General features: G+C 43.1%; 1 protein-coding gene across 1 annotated transcript in view; it reads left to right on the forward strand.

Moving 5' to 3' along the window:
- LOC124593877 (probable G-protein coupled receptor 158) overlaps window positions 1–22,761 on the forward strand; it is a 343,981-nt gene that overhangs the window by 318,864 nt on the left and 2,356 nt on the right. Inside the window, exon 11 of the mRNA XM_047132224.1 lies at window positions 15,466–15,486. Within this exon, the coding sequence (XP_046988180.1) occupies window positions 15,466–15,486 (21 nt within the window). The remainder of the gene's footprint in view (window positions 1–15,465; window positions 15,487–22,761) is intronic.

Raw genomic sequence — 22,761 nt, forward strand, 5'->3', positions numbered from 1 at the left:
TTTCATCAAACGCAACTTTAAGGATTTTATAACTGATTTACAAACATATTTAATGATTGTACGACAGAGAAATGCAGCATTTTAAGTTGCTCAAAATTCCGTTGACTACAACGTAAATTCCACCGATAAATGCAGAGGAGCGGAGAAGTGGAAAGAGTACAATGAAGGCCTCTATGAGGGGGAAGATTTGTCTGATGATGTGATAGAAGAAGAAACAGGAGCCGACAGGGAAGAGATAGGTTCAAATGGTTCAAATGGCTCTGAGCACTATGGGACTTAACTTCTGAGGTCATCAGTACCCTAGAACTTAGAACTACTTACACCTAACTAACCTAAGGACACCACACACATCCATGCCCGAGGCAGGATTCGAACCTGCGACCGTAGCGGTCGCGCGGTTCCAGACTGTAGCGCCTAGAACCGCTCGGCCACTCCGGCCGGCGGGAAGAGATAGGGGATCCAATATTAGAATCAGAATTTAAAGCAGCTTTGCGCCATCGGAATATCTAAAATCATTGGAGGAAGTGGCAACAAAACGACTATTCACTTTGGTACGTGCAATGTACGACAATGACGATATAGCATCAGAAGTTCTAAAAACGTCATCCACACTACCCCGAAGACAACAATAACCAACAGGTGTGAGAATTATCGCACATTGAGCTTACATGCATCCAAATTGCTGACAAGAATAATATACAGAAGAATGGAAAACAAACCAGAGAATCTTTTAGATGAAGATCAATTTGGCTTAGGAAAAATAAAGGTACCAGAGAGGCAGTCCTGACGTTCCACTTGATAATGGAAGCAAGACTGAGTAACAATCAAGACACATTCGTAGGAATTGTCGACCCGGAAAATGCGTTCGGTATCGTATGAGTAAAATGGTGCAAGATGTTCGAAATTCTGCAGGTGTAATCTATATAGAAAGACAGCTAATAAACAATATGCACAAGACCCAAGAGGGAACAATAAGAATGGAAGACCGAGAACGAAGCACTCTGTTTAAGAAGGGTGTAAGACAGGGATGTAGCCTTTCTCCCCTATTGTTAAGTATGTACACTGAAGAAGCAACGACGGAAACAAAAGGAAGTTTCCGGAGCAGGAATAAAATTCAAAATGAAAGGATATCAAAGATAAAATTTGCTGATGACATTGCCATCCTCAGTAAAAATTGAGAAGAATTAAAGGATGTGTTGAATGCACAGAAAATTTATTGAGAATAAGTGACGAGAAGCAGCAGAAACGGGAACAGCTAGAAACTTAACATCAGAATTGGTGATCACGAAGTAGATGAAGTTAAGGAATTCTGATACCTATGCAGCAAAATAACCCTGACGGCCGGAGCAAGGACATAAAAACCAAATCCCCCTTGGTACACAAAATGCGTCAGAACGCAGTTGCAGAAACAACGAAAAAAACATGAAAAAATTAAATAGACCCAAAATCTCCAAGATTGGCGATCTTTTACAGATGCCCGAAATTTAGCTCGGACTTCAATGCGAGTTGCTTTTAATAGTTCCCACGACGAAGCTTTGTCTCGAAACCTGGCAGGAAATCCAAAGAGATTCTGGTGGTATGTGAAGTGTGCTAACAGCAAGATACATTCAGTGCCTTCTCTGCGCGATAGTAGTGGAGATAGTACCGAAGACACTGCTGCTAAAGCAGAGTTACTAGACACAGTCTTCCGAAATGCCTTCACAAAAGAAGACGAAGTAAATATTCCAGAATGTGAATCAACAATAGCTGCCAACATGAGTAACGTTGAAGTAGATATCCTCGGAGTAGTGGAGCAACTTCAATCGCTTAATAAAAGCAAGCCTTCTGCTCCAGAGCGTATACCAATTAGGTTCCTTCCAGAGTATTCTGATGCAATAGAGACTCAAATTGGCTCAAATTCAAAGATACAGTATCGATATCAATAGATAGATTCATATCGCATAAGTTTATAAGAGACGGGACTGATCCACCATGGTACACAAAACACGTCAGAACACTGTTGCAGAAGCAATGAAAAAAGCATGCCAAATTCAGAAGAACGCAAAATCCCCAAGACTGGCTAAGTATCATGGAAGCTCGAAATTTAGTGCGGACTCAATGCGAGATGCTTTTAATAGCTTCCTCAGTGTAACATTGTCTCAAAATATGGTAGAAAACCCAGTGGCAAAAAAGACTCAATACCGTCACTGCGCGATAGCGATGGAAATGTTACCGATGATGGTGCCACTAAGGCGGAGTTAATACAGTTTTCCGTAATTCCTTCAAGAAAGAAGATAAAGTAAATATTCCAGAATTCGAAACCAGAACAGCTGTTAGCATGAGTGACATAAAAGTAGATATCTTAGGTTTGCGAAACAACTCAAATCACTTAAGAAAGGCAAGTCTTCCGGTCCACATGGTATACCAGTAAGTTTCCTTTCAGAGTATGCAGACACAATAGCGCCTTTCTAAGTAATCACATACAACCGCTCACTTGACGAAAGGTCTGTTGCTAAAGACTGGAAAGTAGCACAGGTCACACCAACATTCAAGAAAGGAAATTGGAGTAACCCATTGAATTACAGACCCATACCACTGACATCAATTTGCAGTAGGATTTCGGGGCATATACTGTACTCGAACATTATGAATTACCTTGAAGAAAATGACTTATTGATACATAACCAACACGGATTCATAAAATATCGTTCTTGTGCAACACAGCTAGCACTTTATTCCCATGGAGTAATGAGTGCCGTCGACAAGGGATCTCAGATCGATTCCATATTCCTAGATTTCAAGAAGGCTATTGATACCGTTCCTCACAAGCGACTATTAATCATATTGCGTGCATATGGAGTATCGTCTCAGTTGTGTGACTGCATTCGTGATTTCCTCTCAGAGAGGTCACAGTTCGTAGTGATAGACGGTAAATCATCGAGTAGAACAGAAGTGATATCTGGCGTTCCGCAAGGTAGTGTCATAGGCCCTCTGCTGTTCCTGATTTACATAAATGATCTAGGTGATAATCTGAACAGCCCCCTTAGATTGTTTGCAGATGATGCTGTAATTTACCGTCTAGTAAAATCATCAGACGATCAATTCCAATTACAAAATGATCTAGGGAGAATTTCTGTATGGTTCGCTCGACGAAAGATCCGTACCCAAAGACTGGAAAGTTGCACAGGTCACACCAATATTCAATAAAGGTATTGGGAGTGATCCACTAAATTACAGGCCCATATCATTAACGTCGATATGCAGCAGGATTTAGGAACGTATATGGTGTTCGAACATTATGAATTATTTCGAAGAGATCGGTCTATTGACACACAGTCAACCCAGATTTAGAAAACATTGTGAAACACAACTAGGTCTTTACTCGCATGAAGGTTTGAATGGTACTGACAAGGGATTTGCAATTGATTAAGAAATTTCTGAATTTCTTTGACATTGTACCACAAAAGAGGCTTGTAGTGAAATTGCGTACCCATGAAATATCGTCTCAGTTATATGACTGGATTCGTGATTTCCTGTCAGAGAGTTGACAGTCCGTGGTAACTGACGGAAAGTCATCGAGTAAAACAGAAGTGATTTCTGGCATTACCCAAGCTAGTGTTGAAGACCCTTTGCTGTTCCTTATAAACGATTTTGGAGACAATCTGAGCAGCCGTCTTAGGGTTGTTTGCAGATGACGCTGTCGTTAATCGATTAGTGAAGTCATCAGAAGATAAAAACAAATTGCAAAACGATTTAGAAAGGACATCTTTATGGTGCTAAAATTGGCAATTTGCCCTAAATAACGAAAAGTGTGAGTGCTAAAAGGAATCCGTTAAACGTTGGTTATACGGTAAATCAGTCACATATAAAGGCTCTAATTCGACAAAATACCTAGGAATTACAATTACGAACAACTTAAATTGGAAAGAACATGTTGTAGGGAAGGGCAACCAAATCCTGCGTTTTACTGGCAGGACACTTAGGAAATGTGACAGATCTACTATGGAGACTGCCTACACTACGCTTGTCCGTCCTCTTTTAGAATACTGCTGCGCGGTTTGGGATTCTTACCAGATAGTACTGCCGGAGTAGATCGAAAAAGTTCAGGGAAGGGCAGCACGTTTTATATTATCGTGAAATATTGGAGAGAGTGTCACTGAAATGTAACAGGATTTGGGCTGGACATCATTTTTCGTTGCGACGGAATCTTCTCACGAAATGCTAATCACCAACTTTCTCCTCCGAATGCGAAAATATTTTGTTGACACCGACCTACATAGGAAGAAACGATCACCACGATATCATAAGGGAAATTACAGTTCGTACGGAAAGATATAAGCGTTCGTTCTTTCCGTGCGCAATACGAGGTTGGAATAAGAGAGAATTGGGAAGGTGGAGTATCAATGTATATGTATATGCAGATGTAGCAAAAAGGCATTCCCGACCGACAGAAGTCTTTTAGTATCAAATATAGGCCTTAATTTGAGGAACACATTGCTGAGAAAGAACGTTTGGGGCACAACATTGTGTGGTAATGAGACATAAACTGTGGGAACACCGGAAAAGAAGAGAATCGAAGCATTTGAGGTGTAGTGCTGCAGAAGAATGTTGTAAATTAGATTATTCGCAGAATCAGCGATAAAGGAACACACGAAAAACACTGAAAAGAAGAAGGGACGGAACGACTAGCCATGTGTTCAGGCATCAGCGATTAACCTCCATGCTACTACAGGGAACTGTAGAGGGCAAAAACTGTAGAGGCAAACAGAGATTGGAATACATCCATCATATAATTAATGACGTATTTTGCAAGTGCTCCTCTGAGATGAAGAGGTTGCAGCAGGAGAGCAATTCGCGGCGTACCGCATCAAACCAACCACAATACTGATGACTCAAAAAGTATCACACTCGCACAGCTGTTTTCACTAATTAGACGTGTCTCTCCATAGTAGCTGTAGGGCTGTAAACAGACTGTGTGAAGAGAAAGCAGCTACCTGACTTTGGTTGAAGGCGCTCTATCAAACAATTGAAAGGTCTCCAAATGAATTTGGTGATTTACACTCTCTGCATTTTATTTCTGAAACTTCCCTAATTATATAAGGAAAATAAAAGTAAACGAAATAATATTTCAGTTAAGAACTGAGAAATTATGCGGAAATTAGTACCACTAACGTAATATCATTCGTTTTAGATAAATCTTTAAGCACATCTTTATACCCTTTAAGGTTAACTTAAACGCATGTAGTTTATCGTCAATTTTATTTACTTTATGGAAATGTGTTTGCCTGATTTTTCTTTCCTCCTGGAATATTAATATAACCTAAAACGTTACGTAGGATTGTTTCTTTCCCGTCTAAACATGTGGACTTATAATTCTTCTTCTGTGAGATTGCTCCTTAAATACTTCTGATATGTAAACTACAATGAAGTTGTTGAGCCGCTGCTCTTTATTGCATTCAATAAAAGTGTAATACGACTTGCGCTTATAATTCCCAAGCGAATTTCACTACACTAGCCGATTAATTTGGCTCACTGTCAATTTTCAGCCGTTGTGCCCCACCAGTATCTTCACTAAATAGACGGTTGTTACCCGTGGTGCTAAAAAAAATACGGTTGGAAATCATGCGCTGCTAACCAACTACACCGAACACGAATAGGTGTACTTTTGTTCACTGTTATGAATCTGCATTCATCTCATGAAACTGTAGTTATTTTTTAATCTTTTATATGTCGTTTCCTGAATCACGTGGTTACTGTATGAGCTGAAATGCAACGGATTTCAGCACACGGCATCATCAGCCTTGTGTTGTCTCGTACCCATTAAGAAAGTTATTAGCACTATGAATTTCTGGGTGTAGAAACTAAATAAACCTTTCCTGCACATATCCAGATTTATCCATTCAAGCACTGGATATAAGACCTTGAGAGCCTTCTATTGCTGTCATTTATTCATATACTTTAAAAAAAAAAAATGTAATTCTGACATAAAAAGAGTGATAACCATTTTTACCTTGAAAACCAACCTTGTATCAATGATTTAAAAGACTTGTACCGCTTTTTGAAAATTGTCCAGAAAGGCGTTCCGTGTTCTGATGGTTCACACAGCTTCAGAAAATAAATAATAGGCCAGGAACTACTCTCGGCAAGTATCGACTTTCTTCGCTTAAGATAATTTAGCCGATGTGAGGAAACTACAATGACGGGAAAAAAATCACAAAACGAAAAAATAATGAATAGAGAGTAATGAAATCTGAGGAATACATTTGCCTAAGGGAACATGTTTAAGAGATTAACATATCAAGTTTACGGGTTAATGTTAGGAGCAAGATAAGCCATTGGAAATGTAAAATTCTGGTACATTAATAACCGGTATAGCTGCCAAAATGTTGAACGCAAGTATGCAAACGTTTATGCATTGGGTTTTACTGGTACTGGATGTCAGTTTGTGGGATGGAGTTCCATGCCTGTCGCATTTGATTGGAGAATACAAGCACGGTTAATGCTGTTTGTTGATGACGCTGGAGTTGTCGTCCGCTGATGACCCATATGTGTTCGATTGGAGACAGATCTGCTGATCGAGCAGGCCCAGGCAACATCATATAGAAGTTGGGTTATAACAGCGGTATATATGCGAGCGTTGTCCTGTTGGGAACCCCCCTCCCCTCTTTAATGCCGTCCATTAATACAGGGTTATTACAAATGATTTCACAGCTCTACAATAACTTTATTATTTGAGATACTTTCACAATGCTTTGCACACACATACAAAAACTCAAAAAGTTTTTTTAGGCATTCACAAATGTTCGATATGTGCCCCTTTAGTGATTCGGCAGACATCAAGCCGATAATCAAGTTCCTCCCACACTCGGCGCAGCATATCCCCATCAATGAGTTCGAAAGCATCGTTGATGCGAGCTCGCAGATCTGGTATGTTTCTTGGTAGAGGAGGTTTAAACACTGAATCTTTCACATAACCCCACAGAAAGAAATCGCATGGGGTTAAGTCGGGAGAGCGTGGAGGCCATGACATGAATTGCTGATCATGATCTCCACCACGACCGATCCATCGGTTTTCCAATCTCCTGTTTAAGAAATGCCGAACATCATGATGGAAGTGCGGTGGAGCACCATCCTGTTGAAAGGTGAAGTCGGCGCTGTCGGTCTCCAGTTGTGGCATGAGCCAATTTTCCAGAATGTCCAGATACACGTGTCCTGTACCGTTTTTTTCGCAGAAGAAAAAGGGGCCATAAACTTTAAACCGTGAGATTGCATAAAAGGGGCCGTAAACGTTAACTTTTGGTGAATTGCGAATTTTCTGCACGAATGCTTGAGGATTCTCTACCACCCAGATTCGCACATTGTGTCTGTTCATTTCACCATTAAGAAAAAATGTTGCTTCATCACTGAAAACAAGTTTCGCACTGAACGCATCGTCTTCCATGAGCTGTTGCAACCACGCCGAAAATTCAAAGTGATTGACTTTGTCATCGGGTGTCAGGGCTTGTAGCAATTGTAAACGGTAAGGCTTCTGCTTTAGCCTTTTCCGTAAGATTTTCCAAACCGTCGGCTGTGGTACGTTTAGCTCCCTGCTTGCTTTATTTGTCGACTTCCGCGGGCTACGCGTGAAACTTGCCCGCACGCGTTCAACCGTTTCTTCGCTCACTGCAGGCCGACCCGTTGATTTCCCCTTACAGAGGCATCCAGAAGCTTTAAACTGCGCATACCATCGCCGAATGGAGTTAGCAGTTGGAGGATCTTTGTTGAACTACGTCCTGAAGTGTCGTTGCACTGTTATGACTGACTGATGTGAGTGCATTTCAAGCACGACATACGCTTTCTCGGCTCCTGTCGCCATTTTGTCTCACTGCGCTCTCGAACGCTCTGGCGGCAGAAACCTGGAGTGCGGCTTCAGCCGAACAAAACTTTATGAGTTTTTCTACGTATCTGTAGTGCGTCGTGACCATATGCCAATGAATGGAGCTACAGTGAATTTATGAAATCGCTCCAATCATTTGTAACAGCCCTGTAGTAGCACAACAGGTCGAATCACCAGACTGACGAACAAATCTGCAATCATGTGTGTCGGATAATAACGAGAGCGCTCCTGTTGTCATACGATATCACACTCTAGACCATAACTCCAGGTGCATGCTCAGTGTGCCTAGCTCGCAGACAGGTTGCTTGTAGGCACTCAACTGGTCTGCTTCTAACCAAGACACGGCCATTACTGGTACCGAGGCAAGACCAGCTGTCATCAGAAAACACAACAGACCTCCACCCTGCCCTTCAGCGAGCTCTTGCTTGATGCCACTGAGGGTGCAATTGGCGGTGGTTTGTGGTCAGTGGAATGTACTCTGCAGGACGTCTGGCTCGGAGCTGTCCTTGAATTAAACGATGTGTAACAGTTCGCCGAACACAATGGTCTTCCCTCTCGATAGTGCCACGTGGCAGTCCAGAACCCAGTCTTCTTGCGACCATACTTTCTCGTGACCACCGCTGACAGCAGTCATGTTCAGTGACTACATTCCTGCCGAGTGTTTCTGCATTATCGCAGAAGGAATATCCAGCTTGTCGTAGCCCTATTACACGACCTCGTAGAGGTGTTGATAATGCCATCTTCAAATGGGTTCTCGACTAACATCAACTCACCACGTCCAATCTCAAAGATAGTTAACACTCACGAACGTTGCAGAAGCTATTTAAAGCAAATCTGATTTGCATCCTCATAGTGGCGCTGCTAGCGCTACTCTTAAGCGATTGGTGCGAAATCTGAGTAGACATGATCTCTCAGATGTAGAAACACGCCTACCAACTTTCGTTTATATCGCACAATTTCTCCTTAGGGTTACGATTGTTTTCCGTCATGTGTTTCTAGTCTTCTAGACTAGTATGTGCCATTTTTGGAAATTAATGAAGGCTAGTTGTAGCTCGCTAAACCTGCTTCTCACTTCGTTCTTCAAGGCCACCATGCCCTGAGGTGTTTTACAGAGAAGTGCATGGGTCACTGTCTATTGTTATGCAAAAAGCAGGGGTCAATAATTTTGGTCAATAATTTTACAAATGACACCTCTCGCTACATCAGTAGCATCGTAAAGGATGACGGAAATTGGGTAAATAAATATCTGGTCATGGATTAAAATCTAATTTTTGTAGACGATGGCGCACTTAATAGCGAGCTTCCACGTGTTCAGCCTAGTTGTTGTTTCCATTTTCTGCATTCGTTACATTTCGAGAGCCCTAATCTGTCAAGAATAACTTGTTGTTGTTGTTGTTGTTGTTGTTGTTGTGGTCTTCAGTCCAGACACTGGTTTGATGCAGCTCTCCGTGAATAACTTAAAGTTCATATTATTACTCTAAAATGCTACACTCTTAAGATGCAGTGATTTCTAGAAATATCTTTCGCAAATCATCGTGACAGTACTTAAACAAACGAGATCAATAGTTTGATACTGACTGCTTGCATTCAGAAGAGTTGAGGATTTTCGAGCAGTTTGCCTTCAGCTTTGACTTTGCCTCATGCAATTTTGGTTGGTTTCCACTTGGCAACGGTCCTAGCTACGTATAGTTCATTGGCGTAGTGGAACCAGGACATCTCTTAGCTACCAGAAGTTTAAAGTAGTTTAATGGCAACGGAGGATGAAGAGGTGTAGTCAGAACTAACTTTAGGAATAGATTAGATGACTCTGTGTCGAAAATGGCCGTAGGACTATTGTGATGTGTTTCTCGTGTCAAATTCTCCGTTTACAAAAGTGCAACTAACAACATTTCTCTTCACTGTATTCATCTTTTGCGAAACAAAACAAAGTAAGCTAATGCTGCATCAAATGCCAAAACGTAAAAGCTATTCTGCTTCTAGCATTTTTTGTTCTTCCGGAAAACCAAAATTGAATTACATCGTGGGTCAAGTTCCACATTAAACCGTATCATTTGGATGTATGACCTGGGTCTGTGAGTCCAGAAAACCACCCATATCAACTCTTGTGGTGTAATAGTGTCTTCAAAAAATACCTGGGAGTTGGCTGATAATGTTTTGATCATTAGAGCTAAGTTCACCGGTACTCTAATCCAGATACCTTCCATCTGCAGTGCACTCTTTTAAATGAGGTAACCGAACATGTCACGGAACAAAGTTTTAGCTTTGCCATTGGTTTCTCCCTGTATTGATAATCCTCCCGAAAGTGTATTCTTTGAGAGTGGCTGTGGAATTTTCAATGAATCTACAACAAGCAGTGATATCTTCAAATCTGTGGGGAGAAGCAGCCTTGGAGTTAGGGTTCAGTTTTAGGGGTAGTGGGGGGGAGGGGGGAGCATGGGACAGGCGTAGTTTTCTACTACCCCCACTCCAAAAGTAACTTCCCTAAAACCTTAATTTCAACAAGACAAAGAAGCTTAAGATTTTAGAAACAATAAAACTATTTTATCGTTAATATTTTATTAATGTTTATATATTAGTTGATTGGTACAGTGCTTAATACATCCCATGGGCGGAACTTCCATGAAATAGCATTTCGGATAAATATGTCGTCTGAAAAGCATTTTTGTAAAAAACTGGGGAAGTACCTGTGTCGTGCCATTGTTTGAATAACTTGAAGGGCAACAAACTTTCAAAACTTCGAGAGCTTCATAAGTTATACCGTCTAAAATCTGCGAGTGTGCTGACGAGTATTTCACTTAGCTCTAAGACTGAGAACAGAGATGTAAGCCGGTCGCGGTGGCCGAGCGGTTCTAGGCGCTTCAGTCCGGAACCGCGCGACTGCTACGGTCGCAGGTTCGAATCCTCCCTCGGGCATAGATGTGTGTGATGTCCTTAGGTTAGTTAGGTTTAAGTAGTTCTAAGTTCTAGGGAACTGATGACCTCCGATGTTAAGTCCCATAGTGCTCAGAGCCATTTGAACCATTTGAACAGAGGTGTGAAAGCAACAGCAATTGGAACATACAGGGCTATTCACAAGTACCTCCGGGATTTGAAAAGATCACAGCACAAAAATTACAAGACGTAAGGAAAACAGACACATATCCGTGAATGGAACATCTCCCCAAATTTTTAAATAACGTTATAATTGCTCAATATGAGTACCATTTGTGATGCAGCAAATACAGGTAAAAGACCTCGTGCAGCCGATGGAAGCCGTTGTTGCAGCTGCCAAGGTGCATCGACAGCATAGTGCTCTGAAAATCTTTATACCGCGTTGGCTACCTGCAGGCGCTAAGTAATTTGATGCGTCAATGCGGACTGGATGATCTATCTTCATGTTCTGATGCGCCTGCCTCCTAGTGGAATACTCTGCAACTACACCATGGCCCTAGACTCCGTCCGAACAAGCCTTGAAAGGCCGTACGGTACCGACCGGGCGCCGTGTCATCCTCAGCCTACAGGCGTCACTGGATGCAAAGATGGAGGGGCATTTGGTCAGCACACCACTCTCCCGGCCGTATGTCAGTTTACGAAACCGGAGCCGCTACTTCTCAGTCAATTTTGCTGAGTGCACCCCGCTTGCCAACAGTGCAACTACACCATGGTGGATATAACAAATCGAATACTGGAGAGACGCTCTATCCATACATATGCGTTTTGTGTGTGTGTGTGTGTGTGTGTGTGTGTGTGTGTGTGTGTGCCCTAGTTTTCACGCACTCATCTTCTGAAATCTCAGGGATACTTGTGAATAACCCTGTATAAAGGGGGGATGCCGTATCTTTGTGTTGTTTCCACCTACATTCAGGAATGACAGTCTTTACTTCATTTTTTACTACTCGAGCAAATTTCTCCTTTTATCTTGTCTTCCTTCAAGTTACTGTGACTTGTCGGTTCCTCCTGTGGATTTATAAATCTTGTCAGATTTGTTGTCAGTAGCAAGTGTGATCTGTGAATAGTGGCCTCTTTTGGTTGGAATGTTTTCTATAGCGAGTCAGGCTCCAAATTCAGAAGAATCCAACTGAGAAGTATCCTCTGTTAAACGAAAGTTTTCCTTTTTTTCAGAATTTCTTTCCATTTTCGAAACTCTTGGTTCTCACGATACTGTATACTCCAAAAGATAGTTGAACAATTTGGAAATGCGAAAATTTAAACGCGTTAAATAAATTACTGTTTGCGAGTGAGACGGGTGCTTATAACTCCCCCCCCCCTTCCCCCCCCCCCCCCCCCCCCCCCGTCCACACACACAACTCTTTTATTCCAGCATCACCACCTAGAGAGCATCCGCGTTTCTCAATTGGAAGAAAACTTCGCATGAATCACTAATGTGTGTTATAAAGAACACTTCCTCGTACCCATAATGCAACATCACACATAGCAGCCAACTGTCTGGGTATGTCTTAGTCAGGTGCTGATAAATCTCCGCAGGTATTTGGAGCCATTCTGGTTGCAGTGCTTCCAACGGTTGTGCGTGGTGGAAGGTTCAGAAAGGGAAAGCTACCAAAGACGTGGTTCATCTATTCGTGTCCAATCGAGTTAATATTTGCGATATATGAACGTCGCGGAAACACTTCGAAGTTTTTGACCTTGTTCTTCCAGTCATTTTCGACAGGTATGTCAGAGTAATATTATATTTCTGAAGAATTAAATAGTCCCTAAAAAGGATACTATGTCCTAGGATGTATTCCTAACCATTTCGACACCAAATGCTTTATTTAATTGTTGGCCGGCCGCTGTGACCGAGCGGCTCTAGGCGCCTCAGTCCGGAACCGCGTGACTGCTACGGTCGGAGGTTCGAATCCTGCCTCGGACATGGATGTGTGTGATGTCCTTACGTTAGTTAGGTTTAAGTAGTTCTAAGGCTATGGGACTGATGACCTCAGATATTATGTCCCATAGTGCTTAGAGCCATTTGAGCCAAACGAAGATGTCGTGTACAGGGAGCCCACTCATGACAATCAGACACTGTAACACCACTGTAACTTTCCTTTCTTCTTCTCTCCACCTTCAATTCACATATAACGTATAAAAATGTTTCCATATTTAATGGATTAGGAATTGGACATAGGCAGATAAGATCAAGCAAGTGAGAAAGACATAATGTTGATTTTGTTATTAATCGCCTCTTGCACAATTTGTTCGATATGAGCATTGGAGAGCTAGACGAGATTTGGAAGTGGTGACCAAAGTTGGCACTAATAGTTTCCAGCATAAATCGATTCCGCATTACCGCATTAGTATATCTACCAAGTTTCGCTGCCATATGATAATTTCAACTGACAATGGACCTGCACTTTGAAACTTCCTGGCAGATTAAAACTGTGTGCCCGACCGAGACTCGAACTCGGGACCTTTGCCTTTCGCGGGCAAGTGCTCTACCATCTGAGCTACCGAAGCACGACTCACGCCCGGTACTGACAGTTTTACTTCTGCCAGTATCTCGTCTCCTACCTTCCAAAGCTGTGAGTACCGGGCGTGAGTCGTGCTTCGGTAGCTCAGATGGTAGAGCACTTGCCCGCGAAAGGCAAAGGTCCCGAGTTCGAGTCTCGGTCGGGCACACAGTTTTAATCTGCCAGGAAGTTTCACATCAGCGCACACTCCGCTGCAGAGTGAAAGTCTCATTCTGGACCTGCACTTCAATTTTAACCACCCGGTTCTTCGCACAAGAAGATTCTCGCACTCATACTCTCTTGTGTGGGTTAGAATCCCAACAGATACAATGTTTTACATAATAACAGAAGACCGTCGCAGTGAATATTACGTAAAGAGCAAAACTGTTCGTTGTAAGGTAACGGCTGGATCGAGGAGCGAGGCATACCAGCGTAATCCGTGCAGTGCTGTTAACCTCTGTGCCACGGTGGCTAAGTAGGAAAAAAAAGTGGCTAACTCACCTGCCTAATAATTAGGACACTCCGGTTCGATTCCTGGCCTTGATACAAATTTTCACTCATCGTCTCTGAAACAGTGTCATTTTAACTACATATCAGATTAAAATTGCTTGCTGGACCACGATGGGAACACCAAACGTAGACTTTCGCGGACACTGCTCTTATCAGTTCTTTTTTCAAGACAATTATAATTAATTCCTTCATCTGTCAGTTATGGAACAGAAGTCTGTCAAAACGCACATCGACTCATCGTTCAATTATGGCAGCATCAACCACTCATTTTGATCTAAACACAAACTTATATTAAGCTCAAAGACTATCAAAATCATCTGTATAGCTGTTATACAAATTTGTAAAACATATCAGACTTTGTAAGGGAAGCCTAAGAGTACGTACAATGGCTATTTGTCACGTGAAGTGCTGAAAGCGTAATGTAAAATTTGATGCGATGTGAACAAAATTTTACCAGACCCATGTCTTACAATTTTTCAGAAACCATGTTATATCAGCCTACTTATCGGTGAATCTAGCTAATTAATGACTGGAGATGTTTCATACATTTGGAGCTGAATTAAAGTGTACAGAGCATCGTTATCATATTCCTCAGCATTTCAGGGTTTTTACACTGTACATTAATCAACGGTCAGAACCCAAGGTTAAGTGCAGTGACATGGTACCATTCACACTGAAACCTCTAAAGAGAGGTCACCATAAATCACGCCACATTACCCTACACCAGGGCACAATTTTTGTCCCAGAGAGTCACCGCCGCCCAGTGCACAAGTGCCAGTTACTCCGTCTTTTAGCGAAAGAACAGTTTTACTACCTATTTGCTATTCTACCCCTGCAGCGGTCAGGTCCTCAGTCGGCCGGCAAAATCAGCTTCACCACTGCATAGCAATGAAACGAAGGAGTACTTATTAAACTTACAATCATTGGTATTTGTTTCGGCTACTTGCACAGACCCATGCTTCGCTAGTGATTTGAATTGATTTGGTAGTGTAATTTGAATAGTGGGCTATTAATCAGGTTACGGAGCAGTTTTGGAACAACCGTCCCGTAACGCAAGCTTTTGCGTTTGCGTCCTGGTCGAACACACAGTTTTAATCTGCTGCGAAGTCTAAAAACACACACACTCTGCTGCAGAGTGAAAGATTCATTCCGGAAGCAATCCTGTAGACCGTGGCTATGCCAGTTCTCGGCAATATCCTCTTTCCCAACCGTGCTGATGCCTCAGGCTATGGCAGAGGAACTCCTGTGGAACTGGGACGGTAGGTGATAGTTACCGGCGGAAATAGGAGGCTGTGAAGGCGCCCTTGGGTAGCTCACCCCTTAAGAGACAAGGTTCCTGGATCGACTGCCGGTACAGCTCTATATTAATTACATTTGGTGCAGTTTTTCATGGCTTGCTTAGCTGGAGAGCCGGCCGAGTGGTGTACCAGGTAATCTCGAGAAGCAGGTGGTGGAATTCGCTTGTGGAGAGAGAGTTTTGGTGTCGTGTCGTTGCGCACCCTGTGTCGTCTACTCGTTGCACCTGCATGCGACACGCGTACGTAGCACCGCACCCACGCTGGGTAGGGTAGCCACTCGCGCCGCGTCGCCAGCCGCCGCTGACTAACGATGCGTCTTCTTGCTGTCTGTTTCTGCTGCCGCCGCTGCCCCCGCCGCCGCTGCTGGACGCCGCAGAAGAAGGGAAGTCGCGAGAAGGTAAGGACGACCGCACCACTCAGAAAACTCTCTGTCTCTCTGTCTCTCTCTGTCTCTCTCTCCTTGTGTCTCTCTGTGTCCCTCTGTCTCTCTGTCTCTCTCTCAGCATCTCTCTTTACACGTAATGGGTGTTTGCACTACACGATATACGTTCTATCAGTTTCTTGTATGTGGTTCTTTTCTTTCACTATCAAATGAGTTGCAGGAGGTAAAATGCTACCTTTGACAAATGATATTGTAGACTATCAGACATAAGTAGACGAAAAATCTTACTGATTTCCCCCTCCCCCCCCCCCGTCCCCAACGTAATCACAAAACAGAAAAGAAAGTTAGTCAGACGAAGGATATCCTAACACTAGACGTCAGAAGATTATGAAACGTGTTCTTACTAATAGCAAGCTATTGTCATTAATATCAGGGCTGTTCGCAAAGTAACGTCCGATAGGTCGCGAACTGGAAACGACAGTGAAAATCCAATTAAGCGTTGCACAAATGTGTTGGGCATTTCTGTAGCATGTCCATCGATTGCGGCACGTCGCTCGTTTCAGTTCTGAGCGCACAGTGAGCACATAAAGATACCGAGATATGTAGTGTCTCCCGCCAAGTACGTGAACTCATTGAGAGGTTTTGCCTGATTTGATGCAGCCCACATAACGTACCTGTCATGCATTTCTTTCTACATGACAATTCTCGGCCGCACACTGTAGAGGCGATGAGAACGTCCCTGCAAAGTATTTGATCGCGCAACGTACAGCCCAGACGTGGCTCCCTCCAATGTTCATCTATGCTCAGATGAACCGCTGGCCATGACGACAACATTTTGGCACAGATAACGAACTGCATACCAGCGTAGATAAGTGGCGGAAAGCGTTGCCGGCTCCTTTCCGTGCCGATGATATTGGAAAGTTGTTACCACGCTACGACAAATGTCTAAGTCGGAGCGGCGACTATGTAGGGAAGTAGCTGGAAGATGTAGCAAACTGCTGCAAATAAAACATTTTTGATTTTCACCGTGGTTTCTGTTTCACGCGCAATCGGACCTTACTTTCCGAGCAGCCCTCGTATAAGCTAAATCTTTTCCTTCGAACTAAATTTGTACCCCATGCCTGCAATTCAGTGTGGGTGAAAATACGTTGCTCACCATTAAAATTTCGTCTCAACGAGGGAGGCTTGCAACAAACACCTAATTGCGTAAGATGTACAATATGCGGATATGCAAATCAGTTTCATTTGAGTATAACCACACGAAGTAGATTGGAATAACTTCTCGGCGGACGGAATGACACAGAGCGACACTCTACTCCCACCTGACAGGTGAAGTAAAGAAAGGCGGTAAAAATGTCGCCCTCTTTAGGCCAGCCCGGAACTACGGCTTTAGCCGAACTTCGTCTCATCACCTAACTCCTGCAAAGCTGGCAACCCAGCAAAGCAAAGGACACTGTTCTGCCGCGTGGAATCTCTTTTCACCGTGGGATACGGCAGGTTTTATATGCAGTAGTGAGCCTCTTGATCAAATCCATAAATCCTCACCGTTCTTCACCAACCTGTATCGGTCTTTTTGACTAAGAACATGCTCATTTCTCTCAAGCGATGATCCACAGCCCCAAAAGTGTTGACCACTGCTAGGTTCATACTTAGCTAACGTTCAACGTATCACATACTAGCACCCACGGCAGTGCAAACCGTTGCTCTGTAGGCAATGTGAATGTCGGCTGGCTTGTTCATACATCTGGTCTTGATTAATTGGGTGCAGTTCAGCATACACGGCTGCCAGTCCAGTGCAGCGCACCAACCGAAGCGTAACACAGTGGCAGCTTACCGAGTCGGAACTTCACTAATAGACATATAAACATATAATCCATTACCGAACAAACTGCCGCGTTTTTGACTGTCGTGTTACGGCCGTATTTCCACAACGGTGCATATCCAAGCTCTGCTTATCTTTAGATTTCTGCTCCATCTATGTTTATTCTCCACAAGCCACCTTACGCGATGCGGCGGAATGTAAGGTAAGGGCCCTTAATATCGTCCCTGCTGCTAATTTCCTCACTTAGAAATTTTCAGTTTCCACAGTCGGTAACAAATGTTTAGCTGAGTATTCATGAGAGACCTCAGTTTATTGTTTTGCTGAGAGAATCTTTTGTATGCAGCACGTGTAGCTTTCGTGTACGAGAGGATTTAATTTTTTATGCTGAAGTGAGTTAGTGTGAGTAAATTAACAGCCTGCAATTCCTAGTCTGAGCTCTTATTTGTGTTCCGTCCTCCGTGCAGTTCCTATTTTGGTCCCGGAGACAATATTTCGAACTGTCGTTAAGAAACTGTTTTTATTTAATATTTCTACATTGCGTTACTTTTTTTATTTGGCGAAACAAATGCGGAGAGAAATGGATTCGTTGCACGAAATGCTTCGGTTTTCATAATGAAAAATACTTCTCGTCTACACAGACTTACAGATTCGTATGTGACACAACTTTACAACGATGAAAATGACTTGAAAATTCTTCGTTTATGGCCTTTCAAGTGATTTATAGTTGTGGAAGTGGCTGGAAATGTTACAAGGGAAAAATACATTTAAATAAATTGTACTTTTGAGAATTTTTATCGTGGACGAAATGACGAACTCAATTTTTTAGTGTTAATGTTATGTCACATAGTGACATTAGTATGCAGTATGTTATAACAATTTAATTGTAACTTGAACGCAAGTGGGGATAAATTCAGAAATACATAAACAATCTGTAGCGTTCACTATAACCTTTAAGGACTTACACGGGTTCTGACGTTCGAAGGTCCGCCTACCTTACCACTATATTTTGCCCTCCTCTCTGTTCCTTCGGCAAATGGCGCCATCGTGGTTTAGTCTTCAGACCAAATTCTGATTTGATGCAGCTACCATAGGCTGTAGAAACCTGTTAATCGCCGAATAACTACTGCAGCCTACATCCATTTGAAGCTTCACACTGCACTCTTGTTCATCTCTTTGTCTCCCTCTATCCGCATCGCGTGTTGTTTCTCTCATTTTCTCGTTGCGGTCATTCCGCGAGACGTATGTCGGAGGGAGTAATATGTTGTCCGACACTCCTCAGAAAGTTCACTCTCGGAATTTCAAAGTTAAACGACACAAATACTCTATTGTAGCGTCTGCCACTTTAGTCTGTTGAGTATCTCTGTAGTAACGCTTTCGCTCCGATTAAAGGATCCCGGGAAGAATTTCGCCGCTCTCGTTTGTATTTTCTACGTCTTTCCTATTAATCCACACCGGTAAGTGTCACTTACTGACAGTCATCAAGAATCTATCCAACAAATGTTTTTCGTGCCTTTCTTTCGCGAATGAACGAGACGATCTAAATATTCTGACAATGAATCTCAGCCTAACATTTACTTTTCGAACAACTTGGTTTATGAGGACGCTTCACGTGGTTACTCCTGGGTAATTTACAGTAGGTACTGTTTACAGTGATTCGACATCCCCCACCCTGTTCTGACACTATTGTCAGGTTGTGTAGTCACTCCCTCTGACGGATTGCGAAGCGTGTTGACCATTAAGTACAATTTCTATCTCTGTTCACTAACACATGAAGCACAGTGCACAGGGAACTAGGAGAATGGCTGTCAGACAGCCTGTCCGGCTCGCTCCCCAGGAGTACCTATACTACATAGGGCAACTTAAATTACAATTAAGTATGGTAGTTGATTTCTATAGATGATTACAAGCCTATTTGCAACTCCTTCCTGCACGTTTACAAAAAAATGATGGTTTACCTGCAAAAATTGCCTGTCTCCTTGACCATACAGAATCGGAGCTCGCAATCTACAGTCGGTGTTTCAGTGGGGGCTAGTTTTTAGGGACAGGAGGATTGGCTACAGAAGAGTAACAGAGGTGCTGTAATTGAATTCAAAATCCGTATATTGACCGCAGATCCATGGGAACTGCTAAGAAAGCATTCACAATACGAATCCACAATTTTGGACTATTATTGCCACAACCGTGCAATTTCCTAGGAAAAACATACATAACACAAACAAGGAAGACAAATTGCTAGTTCATTCCAGTTATTAGGAAAAATTAGATGCATCGAGAGAGTGAACAAGTTCGAAGGAAATAAATAAGCAGATACCGAGCCATGGGAGTGTTAGTGACGAGATAAATGATGCGGGTGAATTAACGCGTTGCTTACCACAAAAACATCAGTAAGCCGGCGGTCGGCTGCTTGCAGAATCTGATGCGAGAGTGTGCCGTTACAGCCGTCGGCGCAATAGTGGCCGTTTCCGAGATGTACTGCGTCACAGTGATCGGGGGATAGCGTGTCCCTTGGTTTTATTTCCTCCGTGGGGACACTGTGGAGTGACTATACCGGCAAAAAATAAGTTCCTTTCACCCAACGTGACTAGAGAGACAGTGCTGTCCCACCTACAATGTTTCAGGTACAGCGGGCGGAGAGACTCGCTGGCTTTAGAGATGGTCATTCTTCGTTGGTTCCAGTGCAAGACCCCACGGATAATGGCTTCTTGCAATAGCGTGCTGGTGAAGTAAGTTTGAATTCAAAGGCCACTGATTTCCTTTTCAAAGAAGACGCCATCTTGGCACTACTTTACTGTACTGAAATTCAGAAATATCAAAATTGCGCAGACTTTCCCATCCTGCGGTCGTTCTCTTTAGGAATGCATTGTTCGGTTCAGAACCGCAGGGAAATTACATTTGTACGGGAAATATGCCTATCAAATTTAGTAGCTCATTAACTATATAGCTCAACAAAAGTTTGGAATACCATAGAGTTTTCTACCATGACTTCTTGTAGTACACCAATTGAGGTTTGTGTAATACCTTATTAGGAAACAAAACATAATTCCTTATGAAAACAAGAATGATTCTGGTTAGCTGCAAAAAAACATTACGAAACAAAGTAGGCTCTGTCCTGAGTGTACATATTTAGCTCATGATAATAATTGTCAGTCTTTAGTGGTGAGTATGTCCTCCTCGTACACGGGTCAGTTCTTTCACTTTAGGAGGCACTTTCTGAAGGAGATCATCATGTTTACCTTGAGGTATGAAGTCCCATTCCTCAATGGCGACTCAGTGAGGTCCTGAAGATTGTCAGGTGGATTGAGTCACTGTGCAAAGGCCACATTCAACAGGTCTCATGCACCCTTATTTGTATTTATGTCCAGGGACTGTGCTTACCGATGCATTCTGCTGATGTTGCGTCTTTGAAAATACTGAGACACTGCCAGAGTACGGTGCGATCTTGCATTGTCATCGACTAGGATGTGGTTGTCGCCGACTTCACGTCTATAAGGCCTTACAATCGTTTGTAAGACCCGTTGGAGGTATCTTGGACTACTGAATTTGCCGTAGATGGGAACTAGAGGGGCCCGCCGTCATATCAATATTTCCTCCCAGAACAATGCACATCAACCTGCAAACGGATGGACTTCCTGAACGTATCGGCTTTCCTGGTGTCATCTAGCGCTTCTCCAAACCGTAACATGCCTAGTGTCTGGTCGAAAACCAACCCTGGTCTCGTCAGCAAACATGCCATTACTCCATTCTGCAATGGTCTAATTTTGATTGCAAGAGCCTAGGTCCTTCGACTGCATCGGTTCCGTTGTTTCAGTGCAATACTTCTCATTGGCATTCTGGAATAAAAACCATCCTGAAGCAATTTTCTACGCACTGTTTGGTCTGAGATAGGAATCCCTGTTTGCTATATTTCTGGAAGTTAATGTTAGGCGCCTGCGAACCGACAGTTGAAGGAAACGATATTGCACTGGTGTTGTCATACGAGGACGACCCACTGCGAGGTCTATCGTTCATATTTCCCGTCTCTCTCTGTACTTTCTCCGCACACACTACTTTGGCTGACATGTAACCGATCACCAACATCTAGGTGTGTAGCATCTGCTGAAAGTAAAACCACTATCCTGATTATGTCAAAGTGCTGTGTGCCTCTGGGTGGCATTTACCGCAGTGATGAACACAAACTGAATGAAGCTGTCGTTGATACTGGACTGCTTGTGGCGTGCCGCTGCGGCAGCAGTATGTTTACATGACTGGGAAAGGGCACAAAGGATGCCAGTAGTAAACGCCGTCCAGTATATGGACTCTAATTGGATAAATGCATGAAGGCCTAGGTGAATGAGGCCTCTAGATCGTAGACTAAATTTTACGATAGTATTCCAAACTTTTGTCTAGCAGTGTATTTATGAAATTAAACAGTGTTTGCGTTCGTGTTTCCGATCGTTTGGTTCGTGATCTTTTCTACAGTTCGAATCTGTGCTTGGATTCTACACACATCAAGTTTTGAACCACACTTTTATTTCGAAATTCATGGCAGATAAAACAAAAACAGACTCTGAGACATGTGTATATATTCACTGTTAGTGTGTCCAGGTCACCAAACCAAAATAGCAAATATTTGTTTAACGACAAAATCGTCTGTTCCCCATGGGGCTTTTTCTTAGTACGTGGTAGAAGGTCCCTTTGTTCGGATGCAGGCTTGAATTCGTCGTAGCGTACCAACCACGAGATCATAGTGTACCAGCCAAGAGATCATCAAGCCGGTCTTGCCCTAAACTGCCCACACTTCAATAGCGGTTCTGCATAAGTCACACAGATTATGCGGTTGTTGTCCACGTCCAAAAAAAAGTTCGCTTCAATCCATTCCACACACGTTAGACTGGGTTCATGTCCGGGTAACGGCAGTCCAATCCAGTTCGGTAATCCTAGCGTACTGAAGGCACATGCTTGCGAGAACAGCTCCATGAGCAAGGAGGTTATCATCCATGAAGGTGAAACTGTCACCAGTATTTTGACGATACTGTTCCACTATTGGTTGATTAGTTGCACAATCTCATCCCTGTACCATACGACACTGAATTGCTTTCAACAGCCACGAGAGGTGTTCGGTAGCCCCATGTAACGCCATTCGAGAGCATCACTCCAACAGCACCTTGTTGCACATGTGGTATCAGTGTCGGAGGCGTTCGATTATACGTGACGGTCTCCAAACACGTTGTCTGCGATAATCAGGGTTCAAACAGATCCGAGTTTCTTTCGTAAAACAACGCCCAACGCCGGTCCTGGAGCGTTCATTCTGCATGATTTCTCGTCCATCTCTAACGGAGTCCATGGTGTTGTGATGTGCGATGAGGTGCTCACCGTGGTCGTCGGAAATAGAGATTCACGTGGTGCAATCGTCTAATAATTTGATGAGACACGTACCGTCCTGTAGCTTCTTCGAACGACAATTTCACTCCCGAAGCATTCAGTCTACT

The sequence above is a fragment of the Schistocerca americana genome, chromosome 2, assembly GCF_021461395.2.
Source record: "Schistocerca americana isolate TAMUIC-IGC-003095 chromosome 2, iqSchAmer2.1, whole genome shotgun sequence".
NCBI lineage: Eukaryota > Metazoa > Arthropoda > Insecta > Orthoptera > Acrididae > Schistocerca > Schistocerca americana.